The sequence below is a fragment of the Rhinopithecus roxellana genome, chromosome 12, assembly GCF_007565055.1.
Source record: "Rhinopithecus roxellana isolate Shanxi Qingling chromosome 12, ASM756505v1, whole genome shotgun sequence".
Classification (NCBI taxonomy): Eukaryota; Metazoa; Chordata; class Mammalia; order Primates; family Cercopithecidae; genus Rhinopithecus; species Rhinopithecus roxellana.
Genome location: NC_044560.1, coordinates 117,466,060 through 117,489,707, shown reverse-complemented (window position 1 = coordinate 117,489,707; position 23,648 = coordinate 117,466,060). Strand labels below are relative to the sequence as shown.

The 23,648-nt window shown below is 44.6% G+C and overlaps 1 protein-coding gene and 1 long non-coding RNA gene across 2 annotated transcripts; both read left to right on the top strand.

The window, feature by feature from the left end:
* Positions 1-326: 326 nt before the first annotated feature.
* Positions 327-3,807, top strand: LOC115900703. Its single transcript, XR_004060370.1, has 3 exons — positions 327-456; positions 1,061-1,168; positions 3,747-3,807. It is a non-coding gene; the product is annotated as an uncharacterized LOC115900703 (long non-coding RNA).
* LOC104672660 (zinc finger protein 888-like) lies at positions 3,798-17,998 on the top strand. Its single transcript, XM_010376492.2, has 4 exons — positions 3,798-3,865; positions 4,724-4,810; positions 9,181-9,307; positions 15,389-17,998. The coding sequence occupies exons 2-4, from the start codon at positions 4,796-4,798 to the stop codon at positions 16,900-16,902; spliced, it is 1,656 nt and encodes a 551-aa protein (XP_010374794.2). The 5' UTR covers positions 3,798-3,865; positions 4,724-4,795; the 3' UTR covers positions 16,903-17,998.
* The last annotated feature ends 5,650 nt before the right edge of the window (positions 17,999-23,648 follow it).

Sequence of the window (23,648 nt, the reverse complement as noted above, 5' to 3'; positions counted from 1 at the left end):
CGTAGTTCTCCTGCTCAAAACCGTTTCCTGACCCCTCCTCCTGCCCGCGCTTTTTAAAGTCCTCATCCCGGAGGTGGATTCCCGCCCTAGGCGCCTCCCAGCTTCTCCCTTGCTGGCCTCTGGAGCGCAGCGTCGCAACTCCAGTCCCCGGGAGGCCGTTCCACATAATTCCAGCGCTTTCGAATCACGCCTTAGCCTTCCTGGCGGGTCTCGCCTCCAAAGCCGGAAAAACACCGGCGCAGGGAAAAAGGCTGAGAGACGCACAGGTATCGCCCCGGCCCCGCCCTGGGCCGGTTCTAAACGGTGAGGTCTCTCCGCCTCGCGCCCAGCCTCTACCTCGCCCAGGCCCCGCCCACCTCCTCGGGGGTCCCGCCCAGGTCAGGCTTCTGCCCTGCGCGCGCAGTTTCGCGCAAACCCGGAAGCGGATCGCGTGGAGTAAAGGTCCTACAACCGCGCGTGAGTTTCGCTCTGCTTTTATCAAGTCTGCGTTTCCCAGGCCCCCGGCGCTCTTTTTTGTTTGTTTGTTTGTTTTTGTTGTTGTTTGAGGCAGAGTCTAGCTCTGTCGCCCAGGCTGGAGTGCATTGGCTCGATCTCGGCTCACTGCAAGCTCCGCCTCCTGGATTCACGCCATTCTCCTGCCTCAGCCTCCGGAGTAGCTGGGACTACCGGCGCCCGCCAGCATGCCCAGCTAATCTATTTCTGTTTTTAGTAGAGACGGGGTTTCACCATGTTAGCCAGGATGGTCTCGATCTCCTGACCTCGTGATCCGCCCTCCTCAGCCTTCCAAAGTGCTGGGATTACTGGCGTGAGCCACCGCGCCCGGCCTCCCCAGCGCTTCTTTACCTGGAATGTCAGGTCCCCCACAAACCTGGAAATTCTCGCCCGTCTTCTTTCACCGACAGCAAATTGAGACGTCCCCGTGAGAGTCCGGAGGTCTTTTCGTTTTGGGTTTAAAGTCGCCCTGAGGCTGGTCCTGTCCCTGGTCTTTCTGCTGTAGTACAAGATATACACTTCCTATCGCATAGTTTTCCTGCTCAAAACCGTTTTTTGACTCCTCCAGCCCCACACTTTTTAAAGTCCTCACCTGAGAGGTGGATTTCCGCCCTGGGCGTCTCCCAGCCTCACCCTCGCCGGACCCTGGAACGCAGCCCCGCGACCCCAGTCCCAGGTAGGCTGGGTTTTCTGCCTGGTGCTGGGATCCTGCGGACCCCACCCTTTTCCGAAGGCATCGTTGTCCCCCACCTCCCTCCTACTCAGGCTGGGCCCTGCTGCTCTCCATGTCTCCCCTCTGCTCTCCATGTCTCCCCTCTGCAGTCACCGCTTCCCCTGAGCCCGCGCTGGGGAGAGGTGCCCGGGGCCTGTCCTGTGACACGGAGGTGTTCTTGTCTGCCCAGCTCCAGTCCCTGGAAAATGCGCTTCTTCCGGTTGCAGGCGTCTTCCTCCAAACCCTCCTGTGATTGTGTGGGCCAAAGGGATCAGGAGACAGAGAGAGGGACTGAGAGAGCAGTAGAAAACCTGAGACAGAGAAAAGCAGAATGAGAAAGACCCATAACAGACGGCAAAGTAGAGGATGGGTGAGGGATTTGCCAAGAGACAGCAAAAGTGATTAAACTAAAGATAAGAAAGCAGGAGGAGAAGAGCAACTGGAGAAATGTAGAGAAAAGCTAGATGTACAGAGAGATGAAGGACAGCAAGGTAGGGAGAGGGGCAGCAAAGAGGGAGGCTCATCAGAGTGAGGGAAAGAAGGAGGAGGGATTTGGAGCCAGGGCGGACAGAGCACATTGGTGCTGGTGGCAAAGAGAACAGAGGGGGAAGGACAGCAGGGAGGACACCTGGGGATCTTAGGTGCCAGAGAGTGAGGACATGGGGGTATAACATGGAAGAGAGAATTGAACAGGGAAAGCAGAGGAGGCGCAGAGATGGGAGAAGAGGTGGAAATCTATGGAGATTGAACACGATCTAAAGATTGGGGAGAAGGAGTAAAAAGAGGTCAATGAGTTGGGAGGATGGAGTCTGGCTCATTTTTGTATTTTTAGTAGAGACAGGGTTTCACCATGTTGGCCAGGCTGGTCTCGAGCTCCTGACCTCAGGTGATCCACCTGCCTCGACCTCCCAAAGTGCTGGGATTACAGGCGCGAGCCACCGTACCTGGCCACCCATGTATTCTTTTTTTTTTTTTTTTTTTTTTTGAGACAGTCTCGCTCTGTCACACAGGCTGGAGTGCAGTGGCCGGATCTCAGCTCACTGCAAGCTCCGCCTCCTGGGCTCACGCCATTCTCCTGCCTCAGCCTCCCGAGTAGCTGGGACTACAGGCGCCCGCCACCTCGCCCGGCTAGTTTTTTGTATTTTTTAGTAGAGACAGGGTTTCACCGTGTTAGCCAGGATGGTCTCGATCTCCTGACCTCGTGATCCGCCCGTCTCGGCCTCCCAAAGTGCTGGGATTACAGGCTTGAGCCACCGCGCCCGGCCCCATGTATTCTTGATTGAAAAAATTTGCTTATGTCTTAGTTCTACAACTGACCTTCTTTTCCTGTTTTCAAGGTCAATAGCTGTGTGTTCACACTTCTGCATTTTATGAATGTTACTCTGATTTTCTTGTAAGAAATAATTGAATGTTGGGAATTAATGGCATCAGAACCTTGCAAAAGAAGTTTCTTTTTTTTTTTTCTTTTTTTTTTTTTTTTTTGAGACAGAGTCTCGCTGTGTCGCCCAGGCTGGGGTGCAGTGGCCGGATCTCAGCTCACTGCAAGCTCCGCCTCCCGGGTTTACGCCATTCTGCCTCAGCCTCCCAAGTAGCTGGGGCTACAGGCGCCGCCACCTCGCCCGGCTAGTTTTTTGTATTTTTTAGTAGAGACGGGGTTTCACCGTGTTAGCCAGGATGGTCTCGATCTCCTGACCTCGTGATCCGCCCATCTCGGCCTCCCAAAGTGCTGGGATTACAGGCTTGAGCCACCGCGCCCGGCCGCAAAAGAAGTTTCTTTAGCCCAGGTGTGTGAAAGATGCTTCCCTAATTTTCAAGGATGGGGTGATAAAGACCAACCCTTCCCATTTGCCCTTCCAGGCCCCCATGTAAGAATTCAGGCACCTTCTCACTCATCTCAGACCTTCTCAGTGTAACTCAGTGAAAATGTCCCTCCTCTGAGCCCAGTGAGCCTCCCTGCAACTTGGCGATGAGGAGCTTGACCAGAAAAGCTCAACCCGAGTGACCTTGGCCCTTGAAATGATTGGCAAAATAGAGTGTGTGTCTGGGTGTGGCTTTTCCTCTGGGAGAGGGGAGTGCCTAGTTGTAATTAGAATTTTCAATGGGATGCAGGACATCCACAGCTACATCTAAAGCAGGTTGTGTCAGTCCCTGGCAGGGAACCCTCCACCGGCTTCCCGTGTTCCCCGGGACAAAAGCTGAACTCCTCACTGTGGCTCCACAGCCCTGTGTCCAGGGCCCCTGCCAGTGTCCAGCCTCCTCCTGGGAGCTTGCCCTCATCTCCTGACTCCCTCTGCCCCAGTCACATTTGCTTTTCTCTTTTCCCAAACATCAAAACCCTTCCTGTCTCGAGTCGTTGTCCCTGCTCTTACCCTATGTCCCCTGCCCTTTCTCCTCCTTCAGGTCTGGGCTCAGAGCTGTCTCCCATGCCCTCCCACCCCCATCTGAAGTTCCCTCTGCCTGTCAGTCTCTGTCACATTACTCAGGTTTTATTATCTCTGCATCAATCACATCAGAAACGGGCTTTTTTTGTTTTTCCAAACAGGTTCTCACTCTGTCCTCCAGACTGTGAGTGCAGTCTCGTGATCTTGGCTCACTGCAACCTCTGTCTCCTGAGTTGAAGCAATTCTTATGTCTCAACTTCCCAAGCAGCTGAGATTACAGGTGTGTGCCACCACACCCGGCTAATTTTTGTATTTGTATTTCCTTTTATTTTTGAGTCTTACTCTGTTGCCCAGGCTGGAGTGCAGTGGCACAATCTCGGCTCACTGCAACCTCCACTTCCCAGGTTCAAGCGATTCTCCTACCTCAGCCTCTCGAGTAGCTGGGATTACAGATGCCCACCAAGCCCAGTTACTTTTTGTATTTTTACTGCAGATGGGGTTTCACCATGTTGTTCAGGCTGGTATCAAACTCCTGACCTCAAGTAATCCAACCCCCTTTGCCTTCCAGAGTCCTAGCATTACAGGCATGAGCCAACGTGCCTGGTCTACTTTTTGTATTTTTAGTAGAGACAGGGTCTCACCATGTTGGCCACACTGGTCTCAAACTCCTGAGCTCAAGTGATTTTCCCACCTCAGCTTCCTAAGTAGCTGGTACAACAGACACACAGGCGAGCACCACCAGACCTGGCTAAGTTTTTGTATTTTTGGTCGAGATTGGGTTTCACTGTGTTGCCCAGGCTGGTCTCAAACTCCTGAGCTCAAGCGATGTACTCACCTCGGCCTCCCAGAATGCTGGGATGACAGGCATGAGCCACTGCACCCAACCTCTGCATGGGGTTTGGTCAGGGCTGGGTCTGTGCCCTGGAGGAGAGCTCATTCCAGCCCAGCTCCCCAATCCTGCAGCGTGTGTGGAGGCTTTTCCAGGAGAGCTGGAGTTTTCCTGTAGGAGTTTATCATCCTTGCTGCAGTGGGCAGCAGAGGGGACTGTATTTCCTCAGGGTGAGGTCGCCTTTGTATGTGTCCTGCAGGGAGGGGGCGTGTTGATTCTGAGCAATAAACAACATATTCTGACATTCAGGATTGACTTCAAAGACTCTTAGTCTGTGAGGAAGAAACCCAGAAGAAAAAGAGGAAAGCAAAGGAGTCAGGGATGGCTCTTCCTCAGGTGAGATGATATTCTCGGTGGATTGTTCTGTCTCCTTCCTTTCAGAAACCCTGGGCCTTGGAGTTGGGAATCTTCTCTGAGTCTGAAGCGTCCTGCCTGACAGATTTGCTCACACTCACCCGTGCCTTCCCTCAGTCCCTCTCATCTCGCTTAGATTCTGTCTCTCCTGACCCAGTGACATGAACTTGGGAAGAGGCGGCACTGGGCATGGGCCTGGGAAGGGCTCACACCAGACATGGATGGAGACGGGGTGAGGGTCCCGTGGTGTGAGTGCTGTTGGGCAGCAGGGATTGTTTAGGGGCCACATCTGGATGCACTGTGAGCTCTCTGTAGACAAGGATTAGAGCAGCTGCTAATAGAAGTCACATATTAATGTGCACAAAGTACGTGGAATATTCTAGAATAGAACAATAACGGGAAATCTTCGGCTTAATTTCTTTTTTTAGTTTTATTTTTTCTTGAGACGGAGTTTTGCTCTTGTTTCCCAGGCTGGAGTGCAGTGGCGCGATCTTGGCTCACTGCCACTTCCACCGCCCGGGTTCAAGCGATTCTACTATTTCAGTCTCCCCAGTAGCTGGGATTACGGGCATGCGCCACCACCCCTGGCTAATTTTGTGTTTTTAGTAGAGAGGCGGTTTCTCCATGTTGGTCAGTCTGGTCTCGAACTCCTGACCTCAGGTGATCCGCCTGCCTCAGCCTCCCAAAGTGCTGGGATTACAGGTATGAGTCACTGCGCCCAGCCGATTTCTACCTGATTTTATACTACATTTTTAGGTAATTGAATGAGTTACTGTGTTTCTGACTAAGAAACTTACTAATTGGAATAGAAAGTTCTTAGATTGACATGAATGACACATGAATGATTCCGTCAGTTTTTGTTTGTTTAGTTTTTTGTGTTTTTTTTTTTTGAGACAATTTTGCTTTTGTTGCCTATGCTGGAGGACAATAGCGCAATCGTGGCTCACCACAACCTCCACCTCCCACTTTCAAGCAATTCTCCTGACTCAGCTTCCCAAGTAGCTGGGATTACAGGCATGCGCCACCACGCCCAGCTAATTTTGTATTTTTAGTAGAGACAGGTTTCTCCATGTTAATTAGACTGGTCTCGAACTCTTGATCTTAGGTGATCCACCCACCTTGGCCTCCTGAAGTGCTGGGATTACCTGCATGCACCACCGCACTCAGCTGATTCCATTATTATTTTAAGAATATGAACTCAACCTCAGTAATAGCAGGAGATTCATTCAACCATTCTTAGCCCATTTAGCTCATGGAGACTGTGGAATTGCTGTGGAGAGCCTTGTGAAACAGGTGTTTTTCATAAAAATGGTTACAATTTTTCTCAAATATGGGAGCAGTACTTTTTTGTCCTATGGGATAAAGCCATATTCTCATTCCACCTATTATTATTATTATTATTATTATTATTATTATTATTATTTCTGAAACAGAGTCTTGCTCTCTTGCCCCGGTTGGAGTACAGTGGCATCTCGGCTTACTGCAACCTCCACTTTTCGGGTTTAAATGATTCTCCTGCCTTAGCCTCCCAAGTAGCTAGGATTATAGGTGTGTGCCTGCATGCCGGGCTAATTTTTTTTTGTATTTTTAGTAAAAACGGGGTCTCACCATGTTGATCAGGCTGGCCTCGAACTCCTGACATCAGGTGATCTGCCCACCTCAGCCTCCCAGAGTGCTGGGATTGCAGGTGCACCAATTGTTATTAAATATATATTGTTATATTTAAACATCACATGATGCATGTATTTGTTTTGTGGTAAAACTCCAAGCAAAGCTGCAGCTTAGGCTCTTAGCTATAAAGCATCTCCTTTCCTTGTCACGTCCTCCACCCTCCTTCCAGCCTCACTGGGGAGCCGCTACTGTCAGTTCTGTGCCAGGTGTCAGAGCAAGTCTCGTACACGTGTATTTCTGCATTTTTATGAGACTTAAAAAAAAAAAACTGTACTAAATTTAAAAAAGAAAATTTTATATATATATATATTTTACTTTAGGTTTGAGGCTACATGTGAAGGTTTGTTACAGAGGTAAACTCATGTCATCAGGGTTTGTTGTACACATTATTTCATTACTTCAGCGTCAAGCCTAGTACCCAATAACTTTTTTTTAATTTATTTTTTTTTGAGACTGAGTTTTGCTCTTGTTGCTCAGTCTGGAGTATGATGGCATGATCTCAGCTCACTGCAACCTCCATCTCCAGGGTTCAAGTTAGTCTTCTGCCTCAGCTGGGATTACAAAAAACCTGCCACCACGCCTGGCTAATTTTTGTATTTTTAGTAGAGACAGGGTTTCAACATGTTGGCCAGGCTGATCTTGAACTCTTGACCTAAGGTGATTCACCCTCCTCAGCCTCCCAAAGTGCTGGGATTACAGGCGTGAGCCACCACGCCCGGCCCCCAATAGTTATCTTTTCTGCTCCTCTCCTTCCTCCCACTCTCCACCTTCAAGTAGACCCCAGTGTCTGTTGTTTTCTTCTTTGTGTTCCAGGACATATTTTACTTTGATATTTGATCCTGCTAGTTGTGAAAATTTACATGTTGTCATGTTAGTAAACATGGATAACTTGCTCTTTGGCATTGGAAATTGGCTGAGTGACAACCTGTGGGTCATTTGCGATTTTTCTGTGTATAAAGAGTGCCATAGTGGTGGCCTCTGTGCACGCCTGCATTCCTACAGGTATCTGAAGATTCCTCCAGGTCAGGCAGTTGAAGGAGTGATTGCTTCCTCTAGGATGAAGCATTTCCTGTTTTCTTAGATCCCACAAGATTCCCCCCTGCCCCCAACTGCCAAAGTGTCCTTTTCCAGCAAGATGAGATTCCTCTTCAGTTAAACAAAACTTGCTACTTTTTGTATTTTTAAAACTCATATATATACACACACACACAAACACATGCACATATATATACACACACACGTATATACATATATACACACACACGTATACACACACATATGTATATATATACACACACACATCCCCACACATATACACATGTATGACATACACGTACTTTAATAAACACACACGTATGTGTTTTGAAAATCTGGGACAAAGGATATAGCAGGAGGAGCCGCTGACAAAACCTTTCAGACACCGAGTTGTAGAAGGAAGGGCTTTATTCAGCTGGGAGCTTCGGCAAGCTACCGTCTTAAAATCTGAGCTCCCCGAGTGCACAATTTCTGTCCCTTTTAAGGGCTCATGACACTAAAGATTTCATATGAAAGCGTCGTGATTGAGCAATCTAGGGGATACCTGACAGGAGTTTCATGCACCGGTGGTCAGAGAGAAACAGAACAGGGCAGGGAGTTTCACAGTGTTCTTCTATACAGTGTCAGGAGTCTATGAATAACATGGGTTTCTAAGTTATGAGTTGATTTTTAACTACTGGGTTTAGGCCAGGCAGGCCCAGGCCTGGTTCCGGGCCTGGCGCGGGGCTGCCTGTCTTTGGTTTTACTTCCTTGTTTTTTTCTTAAAACAGGTGCTGAGTATAAAACAATGTACAACAATGTGAGAGGGTCTCTCTCTTTCCTCATTGATAGTGCTTTGTATTAACATCTAGTTTTTTGTCAGTCTGAGTAGGTTTTATTATTTTATAAACATATATATATATAAATGGATTTTTGTACTTTGAATAATTTTGTTTTCATGTATTTTATTTTATCCTGAGATGGGGTCTCGCTTTGTTGCCCAGGCTGGAGTGCCCTGGCACGATCGTGGCTCACTGCAACCTCCACCCTCAGGGTCAAGCTGTCCTCCCACCCCAGCCTTCCAAGTAGCTGGCACCACAGGTACCTGCCACCATGCCCGGCTAATGTTTTTTTTTCTTTTTTTTTTTTTTTGAGACCGAGTTTCTGTTGCTTAGGTTAGAGTGCAGTGAGGCGATCTGGGATCACTGCAACTTCTGCCTTCTGGAATCAAGCGATTCTCCTGCCTCAGCTTCTGGCATAGCTGGGATTACAGGCATGTTTCACCGCACCTGGCTGATCTTTTACTGCGGATGTTGTCATCTCTGAAGATATCACTCATGCTATGTCTCATCTAGATACTGAATGTCACTTGGTGTGTCAATATAAGTTTCAGACATTTCTTTAACAGGAACCCTGCTTTCATTTTTTATTTATTTCTTGTATTTTTCACAAACATAAGAAATTCATACTGAGAGGGTGCCATGACCTCTTCAAAAAGTGTAATCAAACACAACTGGGAGGACATCATGTGGTGAAAAGTCCCTTATTCGGATGTCAGAACATTCACTACAGTGAAATGCATGCTTTCCCCTCTCTCCTCTTCTCATTTTCTGTAAGGATAAGAGCTCCTCCCATAACCATTTGGTATAAATGTGTTTTCATTTCAGGGTCTGTTGACATTCAGGGATGTGGCCATAGAATTCTCTCAGGAGGAGTGGAAATGCCTGGACGCTGCTCAGAGGACTGTATACAGAGACGTGATGCTGGAGAATTATAGGAACCTGGTCTCCCTGGGTGAGGAGAACTTCCCTCCTGGAGATGTGCCCTTGTGTATCTTTGCATTTTCTCTTGTTTCTTTTGGGAGCCCCATTCTTGCTTGACTAAAATGGACACTGTGTTGAGTTTGAAGTGAAAAGCTTTATGATGTAGCATCTAGACTTTCACTGTCCCCTTTGTTTAGATGTTCTGCATTTTTCATGGTACCTCAGTGTGGGTTCCAGAACTAAAGTAGGCACAAAACCTTATGGCAGGCTGGGCGTGGTGACTCACACCTGTCATCCCAGCACCTTGGAAGGCCTAGGTGTGTGGATCACTTCAGGTCTGGAGTTCGAGACCAGCCTGGCCAACATGTAGAAACCCCATTTCTACTAAAAATAGAAAAGTTAGCCTGGCATGGTGGCATGTGCCTGGCGTGGTGCATGCCTCTAACCCCAGCTCCTAGAAAGGCTGAGGAAAGAGAATCACTTGAATCCAGGAGGCGAAGGTTCCAGTGAGCTGAAAACACTCCACTGTACTCCAGCCTGGGCGACAGACTGTCTGAAGAAACAAAAATAAAACCTTCTGGCCGACTTTAAAGATACCCAGTTCCCTGTCTGCTTCTCTTGTACTTTCGATTCAGTAGTTCTTGGAAGAGAGCTCCATGTCCACGTATTACATATTACAAGGCTCCTCAAGCATTCAGAAGGAGGCAGTCAGTGGAGCAATTAGTGAAATATTTTCCCAGATCCATCTGTAATGTCTTCTTTCCTACTGAAACGTAGGGCTGGGACTCTAGAAAAGCGCCAGCATGTTATGGTTCTTTCTTTTTATAAGCAGAAGTCTCTTTCTCACCTGTTATCTCTGTGTTGGAGCAAGGGAAAGAGCCCTGGACTGTGGAGTGTGAAGTGAAAATAGCAAAAAAAATTCAGGGCTAGGCACAGTGGCTCATGCCTATAATCCCAGCAGTTTTTCAGTCCGAGGTGGGTGGATCACCGGATGTTGGAAGTTTGAGAACAGCCTGACCAACATGGAGAAACTCTGTCTCTACTAAGAATACAAACTTAGCTGGGCATGGTGGTGCATGCCTGTAATCCCAGCTACTCAGGAGGCGGAGGCAGGAGAATCGCTTAAATCCAGGAGGCGGAGGTTGCGGTGAACCAAGATCGCACCATTGCACTCCAGCCTGGGCAACAAGAGCAAAACTCTGCCTCAAGATAAATAAATAAATAAATAAATCCAGCTGGGTGGGAATGTATTACAGGTGTAAAGGCAGGTAAGAGCTCAGATGGGCAGAGTGGAAGCTCCACCTTCCAATAGTGTGTGGGGAAACTCTGCAAGTCGGAGAATTCTGTGGGAAAATGGAAGGTTCAATCCTGAGATCTCTGAATAGACATCTTTTTCCCCCCGCTTATTTCTCTGTTCTTTTTTTCTTGTCTTTCTTCTCTTTCTTTCTTTTCCTTTTCTGTCTTTTCTTTGTCTCACACTGTCGCCCAGGTTACAGTGCATTGGCGCAATCTTGACTAACCGTAGACTCTGTCTCCCGGGCTCAAAGGATTCTTGTGCCCAGCTTTCCGTACAGCTGGGACTGCAGGCGCTCACCACAATGCCCAGCTAATTTTTGTGTTTTTAGTAGAGACTGGGTTTCACTATGTTGGCCAGGGTGGTCTCAAACTCCTGATCTCGAATGATCCACCTTCTTCGGCTTCCCAAAGCAGTGGGATTACAGGCGTGAGCTGCCATGGCCCAACCATTGTTATTATTTGAGATAGTTTTGTCTTTTAGTTCTTAGTAAACATGTAAGTGGCTGAAGCATGATTCCAGGGTGAATAACAACCACGTTAGTGTCCATCCCTTTCAGTATGCAGAAGTGAAGTGTGTTGTATAGATACTTGGGCAGAGGTTATTGTTGCAGGTATCTTAAACATCTTAAATTATAGCATAATGATGAAACTTAAAATTTTCGTAACCTGGCCGAGTGCAGTGGCTCACGCCTGTAATCCCAACACTTTGGGAGACCAAGGTGAGTGGATCACCTGAGGTCAAGAGTTAAAAACCAGCCTGGCTAACATGTCAAAACTTTGTCTCTACTAAAATTACAAAAATTAGTGAGGCACGGCAGTGCGTGACTATAATCCCAGCGGAGGCAGGCAGGTCACCTGAAGTCTGGAGTTTGAGACCAACCTGGCAAATGTGGTGAACTCCGTTTCTACTAAAAATAGAAAACTTAGCCAGGCATGGTGCCAGGTGCCTATAATCCCAGCTACTCGGAAGGCTGACACAGGAGAATTGCTTGAACCCGTGAGGTAGAGGTTGCAGTGAGCCGAGATTGCACCATTGCACTCTAGCCTGGGATCTAGGGCAAGACTCCATCTCTAAAACAAACAAACAAACAAAAACAGAAGAATTTGATAACCTGCAAAAACTATTCCCTCTCCACTAGAACTTGTTTTAATTTATGCCAACATTATTTCTGTGTATGTTCCATTTCGGTTGACATATATGTACAGTGTTTTTTCATGCCTTTTTATTTTAAATAATATGAAAAAAGTTTAGTTGTGAAGAAAAGGTACATGTGTGCCAGTTTCTATATTTGTCCTTTTATTAATTAATTAATATATGTATTTATGAGACAGTTTTACTCTTGCCGCTCAGACTGAAGTGCAAGGCTACAACCTCAGCTCACCGCAGCCTCTGCTTTTTGGGTTCAAGTGATCCTTCTGCCTCAGACTCCCAAGTAGCTGGGATTACAGGCATGGGCCACCATGCCCGGCTAATTTTGTATTTTTAGTAGAGACAGGGTTTCTCCTTGTTGGTCAGGTTGGTCTCGAACTTCCGACCTCAGGTGATCCGCCTGCCTTGGCCTCCCAAAGTGCTGGGATTACAGGCATGAACCACCATGCCCGGCCTATCTGTTTTTTTAATTTACCTTTACTGGAGAACTTTATGTGTGTTAGAGTTACTCTGTAGCCTTCTTCCATTTCCTCTTTGTTTTTCTTTGAGATGGAGTCTCGCTTTGATGCCCAGGCTAAAGTGCAGTGGTGTGATCTCATCTCACTGCAACCTCCACCTCCCATGTTCAAGCAATTCTCCTGCCTCAGCCTCCCAAGTAGCTGGGAGTACAGGTGGGTGTCAACACGCCAGGCTAATTTTTTGTATTTTTTTTTGGTAAAGACAGGGTTTCACCTTGTTAGCCAGGATGGTCTCGATCTCCTGACCTTGTGATCCTTCTGCCTCAGCCTCCCAAAATGCTGGGATCACTGGCATGAGCCACTGCACCCAGCCTGTCTCAAGGTTTTTAACATGTTAGTGCTATTAGATGGCTTCAAGGATTGCAATTTTTACAGTACAGACTCTTAACTTCCTTTGTTTAATAAGATTTGTAAGCCGTCAGTGATGTTGATGATGAGATTCTCCTGTTCCTGCCTCAGTCATTACACTGTCCTGTCAGAAATAGCTTAGAATCGCCAGCCATGGTGGCTCACCCCTCTAATCCCAGCACTTTCAGAGGCCAAGGTGGGTAGATCACTTGAGGTCAGGAGTTTGAGACCAGACTGGCCAACATGGTGAAACCTCGAATGTACTAAATGGCAAAAATGTGCCAGGCGCAGTGGCTCACACCTGTAATTCCAGCAATTTGGAAGGCTGACAGGCTGGTCACTTGAGGTCAAGAGTTTGAGACAAGCCTAGTCAACATGCTGAAACCTCGTCTCTACTAAAAATAAAAAATATTAGTTGTACATAGTGGCATGCACCTGTAATCCCAGCTACTTAGGAGGCTGAGGCAGGAGAATCACTTGAACCCGGGAGGTGTAGGTTGCACTGAGCCAAGATCATGCCACTGCACTCCAGCCCGTGTGACAGAGTGACTCTGCGCTGAGGTGGGAGAATCACTTGAGGTAGGAGAATCATGCCACTACATTCCAGCCTGGGTGATAGAGCGTGACTGAATCTGAAAAAAAGGAAATAGCTTAAACTGGGAGGCTTAAGATGCAGAAATTTATTTCTCATGAATTTGGAAAGTGGGAAATCCAAGAGCGAGGTGCCAGCCAAATTGGTTCCTGGTGAGAGCCTTCTTCATGGTTTAGCTCAGCCATCTTCCTGCCATGTCCTGACACAGTGGAAAGAAGAGGCAGTGAGCCCTTCAATATCTCTTTTTATAAATGCACTGGTCCTATTCATGAGTAGTCAACACCCATGACTGAATTCTCTCAAAGTCCGCATCTGCAGGAACATCCTATTAGAGAATACCAAAACTGCCAAAGCGAATTTGAGAAGTAGTTGTGTAGTTTGAGTCTTATCCTGTCGCCCAAGCTGGAGTGCAGTGGCCTGATCTCAGCTCACTGACACCTCCACCTCCTGGGTTCAAAGGATTCCTGCCTCAGCCTCCCAAGTAGCCGGGATTACAGGCACCCTCCGCCGTGCCCAGCTAATTTTTTTTTTGTATTTTTAGTAAAGATGGGGTTTCAGAATGTTGGCCAGGCTGGTCTCGAACACCTGACGTCATGATCCGCCTGCCTCAGCCTCCCAAAGTGCTGGGATTACAGGCATGTGCCACCGCACCTGGCCATTAGTCAATTCTTATTCGTTATGATGCTGTGTATTTCCTTGACCTCATCAGAGGTCAATCTGTTAAAATCAGAAGGTAGTGATCTTAACATGTAATTCAGTTCTTATATTGTGTGCTGGTGGTAAGTAGAAATTGTGGCTTTTTTCTTACGTGGAAATTGTTTACAATTCTGCAGAATGTATGAATGTACGTATTATTTTCTTGTTTTATCATTGGTTACAATATTTTATTAATTGAATTTTATGATTTTACATGTGAGTATTCAGTATGTGGCATGCAATATAACTGACACACTTCTCTCATTAATGTCACAAAGTGCCACCGGGCACAGTGGCTTACGCCTGTAATCCCAAATGGCCAACATGGTGAAACCCCATTCTCTACTAAAAATACAAAAATTAGCCAGGCATGCTGGCTCTTGCCTGTAATCCAAGGTACTCAGGAGGCTGAGGCAAGACACTCACTGGAACCCAGGAGGTGAAGGTTGCAGTGAGCCAAGATCATGCCATTGTACTCCAGCCTGGGTGACAGAGCAAGACTCCGCCTCAAAAATATAAAAGTAATAAAATATTTTTTAAAAAGTCACAAAGTGCCTGTTCTACATGGATATAGGAAATATTTCACAGTTATTCAGAAAAATGTATTAACATTTTCTTTTTTTGAGATGGAGTCTCACTCTTTCGCCCAGGGTGAAGTACAGTGGCACAATCTCAGCTCCCCACAGTCTTCGCCTCTCGGATTCAAGCAATTCCTCAGCCTCCGAGGTATCTGGGATTACAGGTTCACACCACCACGCCCAGCTACTTTTTGTATTGAGGTGATCTGCCTGTGTCGGCGTCCCAAAATAGTGGAATTACAGGTGTGAGCCACCATGCCCTGCCTTTTTTTTTTTTTTGAGATGGAGTCTCACTTTGTCATCCAGGCTGGAGTGCAGTGGTGCAATATTGACTCACTGCAGCCTTTGCCTCTTGGCAATTCTTGTGCCTCAGCCTCTCACGTGGCTGGGACTACAGGCACGGGCCGCCATGCCTGGCAAATTTTTGTAATCTTTTCTTACCTTCTCAGTGCTATGATTGTTTGACAATACAGAATTTCCATTGATTTTGATTATCATTACAAGAGCTTGTTGTGGATTATTTACCAATATAGTATGTTGTCTGGTCCTTTAACACTTATTTGTATACTCTGAATACACTGTAAATATAAAGAATATATATTTTTTCCTTCTTTGATGTGACAGTCTTTTTTTTGCAAATTATGATACACTTTAGGGTCACAGTGGAAAAACACTCCTTACTTCAGGCTTACACGTTTGTACCCTGTCAGTGTTTCGTCGTGATATTGGGAATAGGCTTCCGTAGAAATGATTTGAAGTACATGTAATTGCCCTTTATTTATTAAAGAATCTTAGTTCTTTTGTGTTCCTAAACTTTGAAGATGATGTTTGGGAAGTTTAAAATAAGTATTGTTATTTGTGCCCTATTTACACATTTCAGTATGATTGACCATCTGCACTTAATTGGAAACCTATTGGTGTTTATATTTTGTAGCTATCTCTTCCAAATGCATGACAAGGAAGTTCTCATCAACAGGGCAAGGCAATACGGAAGTGATCCACACTGGGACATTGCAAAGACAAGCAAGTCATCACATTGGAGATTTTTCCCTCCAGGAAATTGAGAAAGATTTTCAGGACTTTGAGTTTCAGTGGCAAGAAGATGAAAGAAATGGCCGTGAAGCACTCATGACAGAAATCAGAAAGTTGACTGGTAGTACAGACCGACATGATCAAAGTCATGCTGGAAACAAGCCTATTAAAGATGAGGTTGGATCAAGCTTTCATTTGCATCTGCCTGAACTGGATGTATTTCAGAGCAAAGGGGAAATTGATAGTCAAGTTGAGAAGTCTATCAATGATGCTTCCTCAGTTTCAACATCCCAAAGAATTTCTTGTATTCCTAAAACTCATATTTCTAATAAGTATGGGAATAATTTCCTCCATTCTTCATTACTCACACAAAAACAGGAAGTACACATGAGAGAAAAATCTTTCCAATGTAATGAGAGTGACAAAGCGTTTAATTGTAGCTCACTGTTAAAAAAACGTCAGATAATCCATTTAGGAGAGAAACAATATAAATGTGATGTATGTGGCAAGGTCTTTAATCAGAAGCGATACCTTGCATGCCATAGTAGATGTCACACTGGTGAGAAACCTTACAAGTGTAATGAGTGTGGCAAGACCTTCAGTTACACGTCGTCCCTTGTAATTCATAAGGCAATTCATACTGGAGAGAAACCTTTCAAGTGTAATGAATGTGGCAAGGTTTTTAATCAGAAAGCACACCTTGCACGTCATCATAGACTTCATACTGGAGAAAAACCTTACAAATGTGAAGAATGTGACAAAGTTTTTAGTCGCAAATCACACCTTGAAAGACATAGCAGAATTCATACTGGAGAGAAACCATACAAATGTAAGATTTGTGACAAGGCTTTTGGACGTGATTCACACCTGGCACAACATATTATAATTCACACTGGAGAGAAACCTTACAAGTGTAATGACTGTGGCAAGACCTTCGTTCAAAATTCATCTCTTGTAATGCATAAGGTCATTCATACTGGAGAGAAACGTTACAAGTGTAATGAATGTGGCAAAAGTTTTAATCACAAATCAAGTCTTGCATATCATCATAGACTTCATACTGGAGAGAAACCTTACAAGTGTAATGATTGTGGCAAGGTTTTTAATCGAAAATCAAACCTTGCACGTCATCATAGACTTCATACTGGAGAAAAACCTTACAAATGTGAAGAATGTGACAAAGTTTTTAATTTCAAGTCACTCCTTGAAATACATAGGACAGTTCATACTGGAGAGAAACCATACAAATGTAAGGTTTGTGACAAGGCATTCAGGTATGATTCACACCTGGCACAACATACTGGAATTCACATTGGAGAGAAACCGTACAAGTGTAATAAGTGTGGCAAAGCCTTCTGTGGCCAATCAACACTTATTCACCATCAGGCAATCCATGGCGTAGGGAAACTTTACTAATGTAATGATTGTCGCAAAGTCTTCAGTAACGCTACAACCATTGCAAATCATTGGAGAACCATAATGAAGTGAGATCTTACAAGTGTAATAAATGTGGCAAGTTTTTCAGGCATCATTCTTACCTTGCAGTTTATCAGCGAACTCATACTGGAGAGAAACCTTACAAAGGTGATGATTGTGGCAAGGTCTTCAGTCAAGTTTCATCTTAGGCAAAACATAGGAGAATTCATACAGGAAAGAAACCTCACAAGTGTGATGATTGTGTCAAAGCCTTTATTTCACGTTCATGCCCCATTACACATCAGAGAATCCATACTGGACAGAGATCTTACAAGTGTCATATGTGTGGCAAGGTCTTTAGTCTGAGGTCACTCCTTGCAGGACATTAGGAAATTCATTTTTGAGGTAATAGTTCCAAATGCAGTGAGTATAGCAAACCATCAACCATTAATTGACATTAGATTCAAATCAGCATTGACCTGAGTTTGAGTTGACTTAACATTGAGTTCAAGCATTAATTGAGATTAAAGTGTTTATGTTCAGAGGATTAGGCCAGGTGCGGTGGCTCACACCTGCAATCCTAGCACTTTGGGAGGCCAAGTTGAGTAGATCACTTGAGGTCAGGAGTTTGAGAGCAGCCTGGCCAACAGATGTGAGCCGTTTTCCCAGCCTGTTTTTTTGTTTCTTCAACAAAAACTGATAGGGATTTTTATGGGTATCATGTTGAATCTAAATCACATTGGGTTACATAAACATTTAACAATATTAATTTTTCCAAAACATCAATATGGGTTGTATGTTTATATATGTTTTTAATCATTTCAATCAATGTTTGTAAATGTCAGTGCATGAATTTCTCACGTCTTTCTGTTTATTCCTAGGTATTTCTTACTTTAAGTTCTCTAGCAAATGGAAATGTTTTTAAATTTTCATTTAAAATTGTTTATTGTTAATGTATGAAAATTCAACTAATTTTTGGTGTTGATATTGTATTGTGCAAATCTACTGATGTGTTTATTAGTCTCAGTAGTACTTTGACTCTGATTTTCTACACAGAAGATGTCATCTACAAACAAATAAAATTTTATTTTTCTGATTGCGAAGCATTTCATTTCTTTTGCTATTTCATTGCTCTGGCTAGGACAGCCTGTATTAATTGAATAGAAAAAGTGAGAGCATTCTTGAATCATTTGAGATCCTACCGGAAAAGCATTCCGTTTTCCCTGCTTGGTTATGGTTATTTCCACGTTGGTCACTTCATCAATGGTCTTTCTATTGGTGAGGTAAATTTCCTTCTCTATTTTGTTTAAGATTTCTTTGTTTTTCTTTTTTTTTGAGAAGGAGTCTCGCTTTGTTGCCCAGGCTGGAGTGCAGTGGTGTGATCTCAGCTCACTGCAAGCTCCGCCTCCCGGGTTCACGCCATTCTCCTGCCTCAGCCTCCGAGTAGCTGGAACTACAGGCGCGCACCACCACGCCCGGCTAATTTTTTGTATTTTTAGTAGAGACGGGGTTTCACCATGTTAGCCAGGATGGTCTCGATCTCCTGACCTCGTGATCCGCCCACCTTGGCTTCCCAAAGTGCTGGGATTACAGGCGTGAGCCGCCGCACCCAGCTGTTTTAAGATTTCTATGATGATCAGACGTTGAATTTTGTGAAATGATTTTTCTCCATCTATTGAGATGATGTGGTTTTCATCTGTCATTCTGTTCAAGTGGTATATCACATTGATTTGCTTGAATATGTTGAACCATCCTTGGATGTCAGAAGTAAATGGCACTTACATATCTACGATCCTTTTATATATCCTCTTGAATACAGTTTTCTAGTACAAGAGGTCTTCAAGAAGCTCATGGAAAAATACATATTATGAGAAAATTGTGCATGAATTTCACAGTTTTTGCACCAAAATAAACTGGTACAAATCTGTTATGTCTGAATAGGCTGTAGTTTGAGGCACTAAGAAGGATAAGGCATGAGTTTGAAAAGAGACTCTTATCAAAGCAATATAAATTCTACTAAAATTGAAATAAGAAGAAACATCAAATTTACGATGAGACCAGATGCAGTGTCTCAGGTCTCTAATCCCAGCACTTTCAGAGGCTGAGACAGGTGTGTCACATGAGCCCGGGTATTCAGGACCAGCCTGGGTAACATGGTGAAAATCCCTTCTATACAAAAAACACAAAAATTCGCTGGGCATGGTGGCACATACCTGCAGGGCAAGCTACTGTGGAGTCTGCAGCCCAAGGATGGCATGAGCCTGGGAGGTTGAGGCTGCAGTGAACTGTGATCTTGCCACTGCTCTCCATCTTGTCTCAAAAAAAAAATACTTATGGTAAAGTTTGGGTAGACGAATAATGATATCATTGATGCTTTATGAAAAGGTTATGGGGACGATGCCCAAAAGAAATCAGCAGTTTGTAAATGGATAACTCATTTTGAGTTGTGAGAAGACAATGTTGAAGGTTATGTATGGAACAGCAGGCAGACCATCCACATCAGTTTCACAGAAAACAACAATCTTGTTTGTGCTGCAATGAAGAGGACTGATAGCTAACAGCAGAAACAATAGTCAAGAGGTTGAGAACAGGCTGGTTAACATGGTGAAGTGCCATCTCTACTAAAAATACAAAAATTAGCTAGGTATGGTGGCGGGCACCTGTAATCCCAGCTTCTCGGAAGGCTGAGGTGGGAGAATCGCTTGAACCCAGGAGGCGGAAGTTGTAGTGAACCGAGATGATGCCATTGCACTCCAGCCTGGGCAACAAGAATGACTTTCTCTCATAATAATAATAATAATAATGATAATAATAATAATAATAAATATCAAGCCCCTTCTCTTCCTTTCTCCGCCATCGTGGTGTATACTTGACTCCACTTCTAGCCATATCTTCTCATAAGACTTTCAGGATTAAGCGATTCCTGGCCAAGAAAAAAAGCAAAATCGTTCCATTCCCCAGTGGATTCAGATGAAAACTGGTAATAAAATCAGGCACAACTTTTAAAGGAGACATTGGAGAAGAACCAAGCTGGGTCTGTAAGGAATTGCACATGAGGTGGCACACATATTTATGCTGTCTGAGCATTACAGTCACGTTACCATATCAAGCAGAAAATGTCACCACTATCTTAAGAGTGGGACATGTTTTATTGGGAATACATTTTTTTCTCTCTGAATCTGTTATGAACACGTTGGTTGACTGGGTTCAGTAATAAATACGTCAGACTTTTCATTTCCAAAAAAAAAGTCAAATGATGTAATTCCATAGAGTACCTTAATTCCTGTATTGCTTTTTGTTTTTTTTTTTTTTTGAGATGGAGACTCCACTGGGTTCAGTGGATCACACCTGTGTTCGTCACACATTGGGAGGCTGAGATGTGAGGTTTGCTTGAGACCAGGAGTCTTCTGGGAATCTTCTTGCCTCCGCTAACCCAGTTCATGACAGACCCCTGGACTTTACTGTTTTGGAAAATCTATATAAAGCAATATCAGTGTGTCGAAGCATTATGTTTGTCAGAAGCTTATGAAAGAAACTTAAAAATTACTAAGTCAAAGAGAAAAGTCAAGCTGGAAACAGCGTCAGACAAACCTTCCTCCAATTTTATTCCTAAACAAGATAGCGACAAGGATTTTTTAAAAAGCTACATAGAGGCTGGGTACGATGGCTCAGGCCTCTAATCCCAGCACTTTGGGAGGCCTCAGTGGGCAGATCACCTGAGATCGGGAGTTCGAGACCAGCCTGACTAACATAGAGATACCCCTTCTCTAGTAAAAGTAGAGAATTAGTCAGACATGGTGGCATATGCCTGTAATACCTGCTACTCGGGAGGCTGAGACAGGATAGTCGCGTGAACCCAGGAGGCAGAGGTTGTGGTCAGCCGAGACCACACCATTGCACTCCAGCCTAAGCAATAAGAACAAAACTCCATCTCCAAGATGAATGAATAAATAAATATTTAAAATATAAAGATGAGGTTTCACCATGTTGCCTGGGCTGGCCTCCAACTCTTGGCCACTAACTATCTTTCTGCTTTAGCCTCCCATCATGCTGGAATTAACATGCACGAGCCGCCACGCCTGGCCACATTATGCTTTTTTAAACTTGCTAATATTTTAGGTATGCTAATTTCTTCCTAAACGTAATTATGTTTTAGCTAATTACTAGTGTTTGATAAATGAAACCTTCGATAACTAGGGATATGAGTGAAAAATATAGTACATAGTACATGTTAACTTACAGATATTGCCATAAAATTATTGCATGCAGAAATGAGGTGATTTAAAAGTTTATAATTTTTTTTCTTTTTTTGAGATGCAGTCTCTGTTGCCCAGGCTGGAGTGCAGTGGTGAGATCTCAGCTCACTGCAACCTCCGCTGCCTGGGCTCAAGCGATTCTCCTGCTTCAACCTCTTGAGTATCTGGGATTATAGGCGCGTGCCACCATGCCCAGCTAATTTTTGTATTTTTAGTACAGATGGGGTTTCGCCGTGTTGGCCAGGCTGATCTCGAACTCCTGACCTCAGGGTGATCCATTCGCCTAGGCTTGCCACAGCTGGGAATACAGGCAGGAGGCACTGCGCCCAGCCAATTTTGTAATTTAGTTGTATTTTCTTCAGGGCCCACGTAAAACAGAATAACCTGACTGGGATGTATCCTTAGTAATATCTCATAATTATTCTCTATATGAAAATAAATCCCAATGTTTGAAGACTGCCTGTTTTACTGCCTTTGTTATTCGAACCTGATAGAACACTCAGGAAAGAACAATGAAGAAAACACCTAAAATAGATTACAATTGGATGGGGGGGGGGTTCACCTGTAATCCCAGCACTTTGGGAAGCAAAGGTGGGAGGATTGCTTGAGTCTAGGAGTTCAAGGCTAGCCTGAGCCTCATAGTGGAACCCTGACTCTAAAAAATGTCAAAAAATTATCCAGGCCTGGTGGTGAGGGCCTGTGGCCCTAGCTAGTTGGGAGGTGCAGTGGGAGGATTGCCTGATCCCCAGAGCTTGAGGTTGCAGTGAGCAGCGTTCCCGCCACTGCATTCCATCCTGGGTGACAGAACTAGGTCCTGTTTCTAAGGAAAAACAAAAAACAAACAAAAACACTACAGAAGCCAGGCGCGGTGGCTCATGCCTGTAATCCCAGCACTTTGGGAGGCCGAGGCGGGTGGATCACGAGGTCAGGAGATCGAGACCATCCTGGCTAACACGGTGAAACCCCGTCTCTAATAAAAATACAAAAAATTAGCCGGGCATGGTGGTGGGCGCCTGTAGTCCCAGCTACTTGGGAGGCTGAGGCAGGAGAATGGCGTAAACCCGGGAGGCGGAGCTTGCAGTGAGCCGAGATCGTGCCACTGCACTCCAGCCTGGGAGACACAGTGAGACTCTGTCTCAAAAAACAAAAACAAAAACAAAAACAAACAAAAAAAAAAACACTACAGCTTGAAGATAAAAAGTACATTTTCTACTTATTTTCAGAAGGCACGTAAAGTGAATATTACAATACATTTAGGAATTATTGATATGTTGTCAATTTTTATCACTTAAATATATTGCAGGAAGAAATGTAAAAAAAAAAAAAAAAAAAGGATTTGAGAATGAGGACTAAGGTCTGTTTTTTTTTTAATCTTGCCTAAATTCCTATCTGAGGAGTCTGGGGAGTCATGCCCTACAAACCATAAATACTCGTCAGATGGTTTTATTTAGTCCTATATATCCTGTCTTACTCTGGAATAACATGTGACAAAGAAGAAAGTCAAAATATTTTACCCCAAAACATGTTTCTTTGCCATATTTTGAAATGGTCCTGCAAAGCTGTCCTTTGTGAGGGGTACATGTGCATCTGTAAAGAATCTCTGTTAACATAGCTAGATCTTTTTCTTCGAGGTCCTCCCAATCCTGAAGAGATTAAGTAAGAAGCTAGCACCTTTTACAGGTCTGAATAGAAAACATTTGTCATCTATTATCTTTCAGGGCAGCCAATAGAAGACTTCAAAACAACCTTTGTCTCCACAATCTTCTATCTTAACCTGAACATTTCTGCTACTGATCCCAGGTATTTAGACAAACTCAACCAATTGTCAATTAGAAAATGTTTCAATTTACCTATAGCCTGGAAGACCTTCTTTGAGTTGTCCCACTTCTCTGAGCCAAAGCAATGTATTTCTTAAATGTGTTTGATTGATGTCTAATGCCTCCCTAAAATGTCTAAGAACAATCTGTTCCCCATTACCTTGGACACATGTTCTCAGGACCTCCTGATTGTCATTCATATTTAGCTCAGAATAAACCTCTCAAAATATTTTACTGAGTTTGACTCTTTTCCACGACAAGAATAATTCATTTTAAGTGCAGCGTGAAATAACAAATGTAAGGAACAACTGGGCAATTTATATGCACTGTTTCAATGTCAGTGCTTTTTTTTTTTTTTTTTTTTTTTTTTTAATCACCTTTTTTCTTATTGAGACGAAGGAGGGCGCTCTGGGATAGAGGGTCTTTGGCCAGGCTGGACCTCTGCGCTCAGCGATCTTCTTGCTCCTGCTTCCTGAGTAGCTGGGACCCCACACTCCCGCCACGTCGCCCGCATCCCTGCTGTGTTTAAGCAGCAGGTGGTGACCTCACTCTTCCTAGGCCTGGGCCGTCCGCTCCGCACCCCCTGGGGTGGCCCTAGGGAAGTCTCTGGAGCTGAGCACAGGGTGGAGTCTCCCACTTCAGTAAATAGAGAATAGAAAGGAGGAGCATTTCT

Excerpts from the sequence above, each read along its gene's own strand:
- LOC104672660 (XM_010376492.2), top strand. Across the intron at positions 9,308-15,388 it reads TAGGAACCTGGTCTCCCTGG|CTATCTCTTCCAAATGCATG; the intron begins GTGAGGAGAACT and ends TATATTTTGTAG.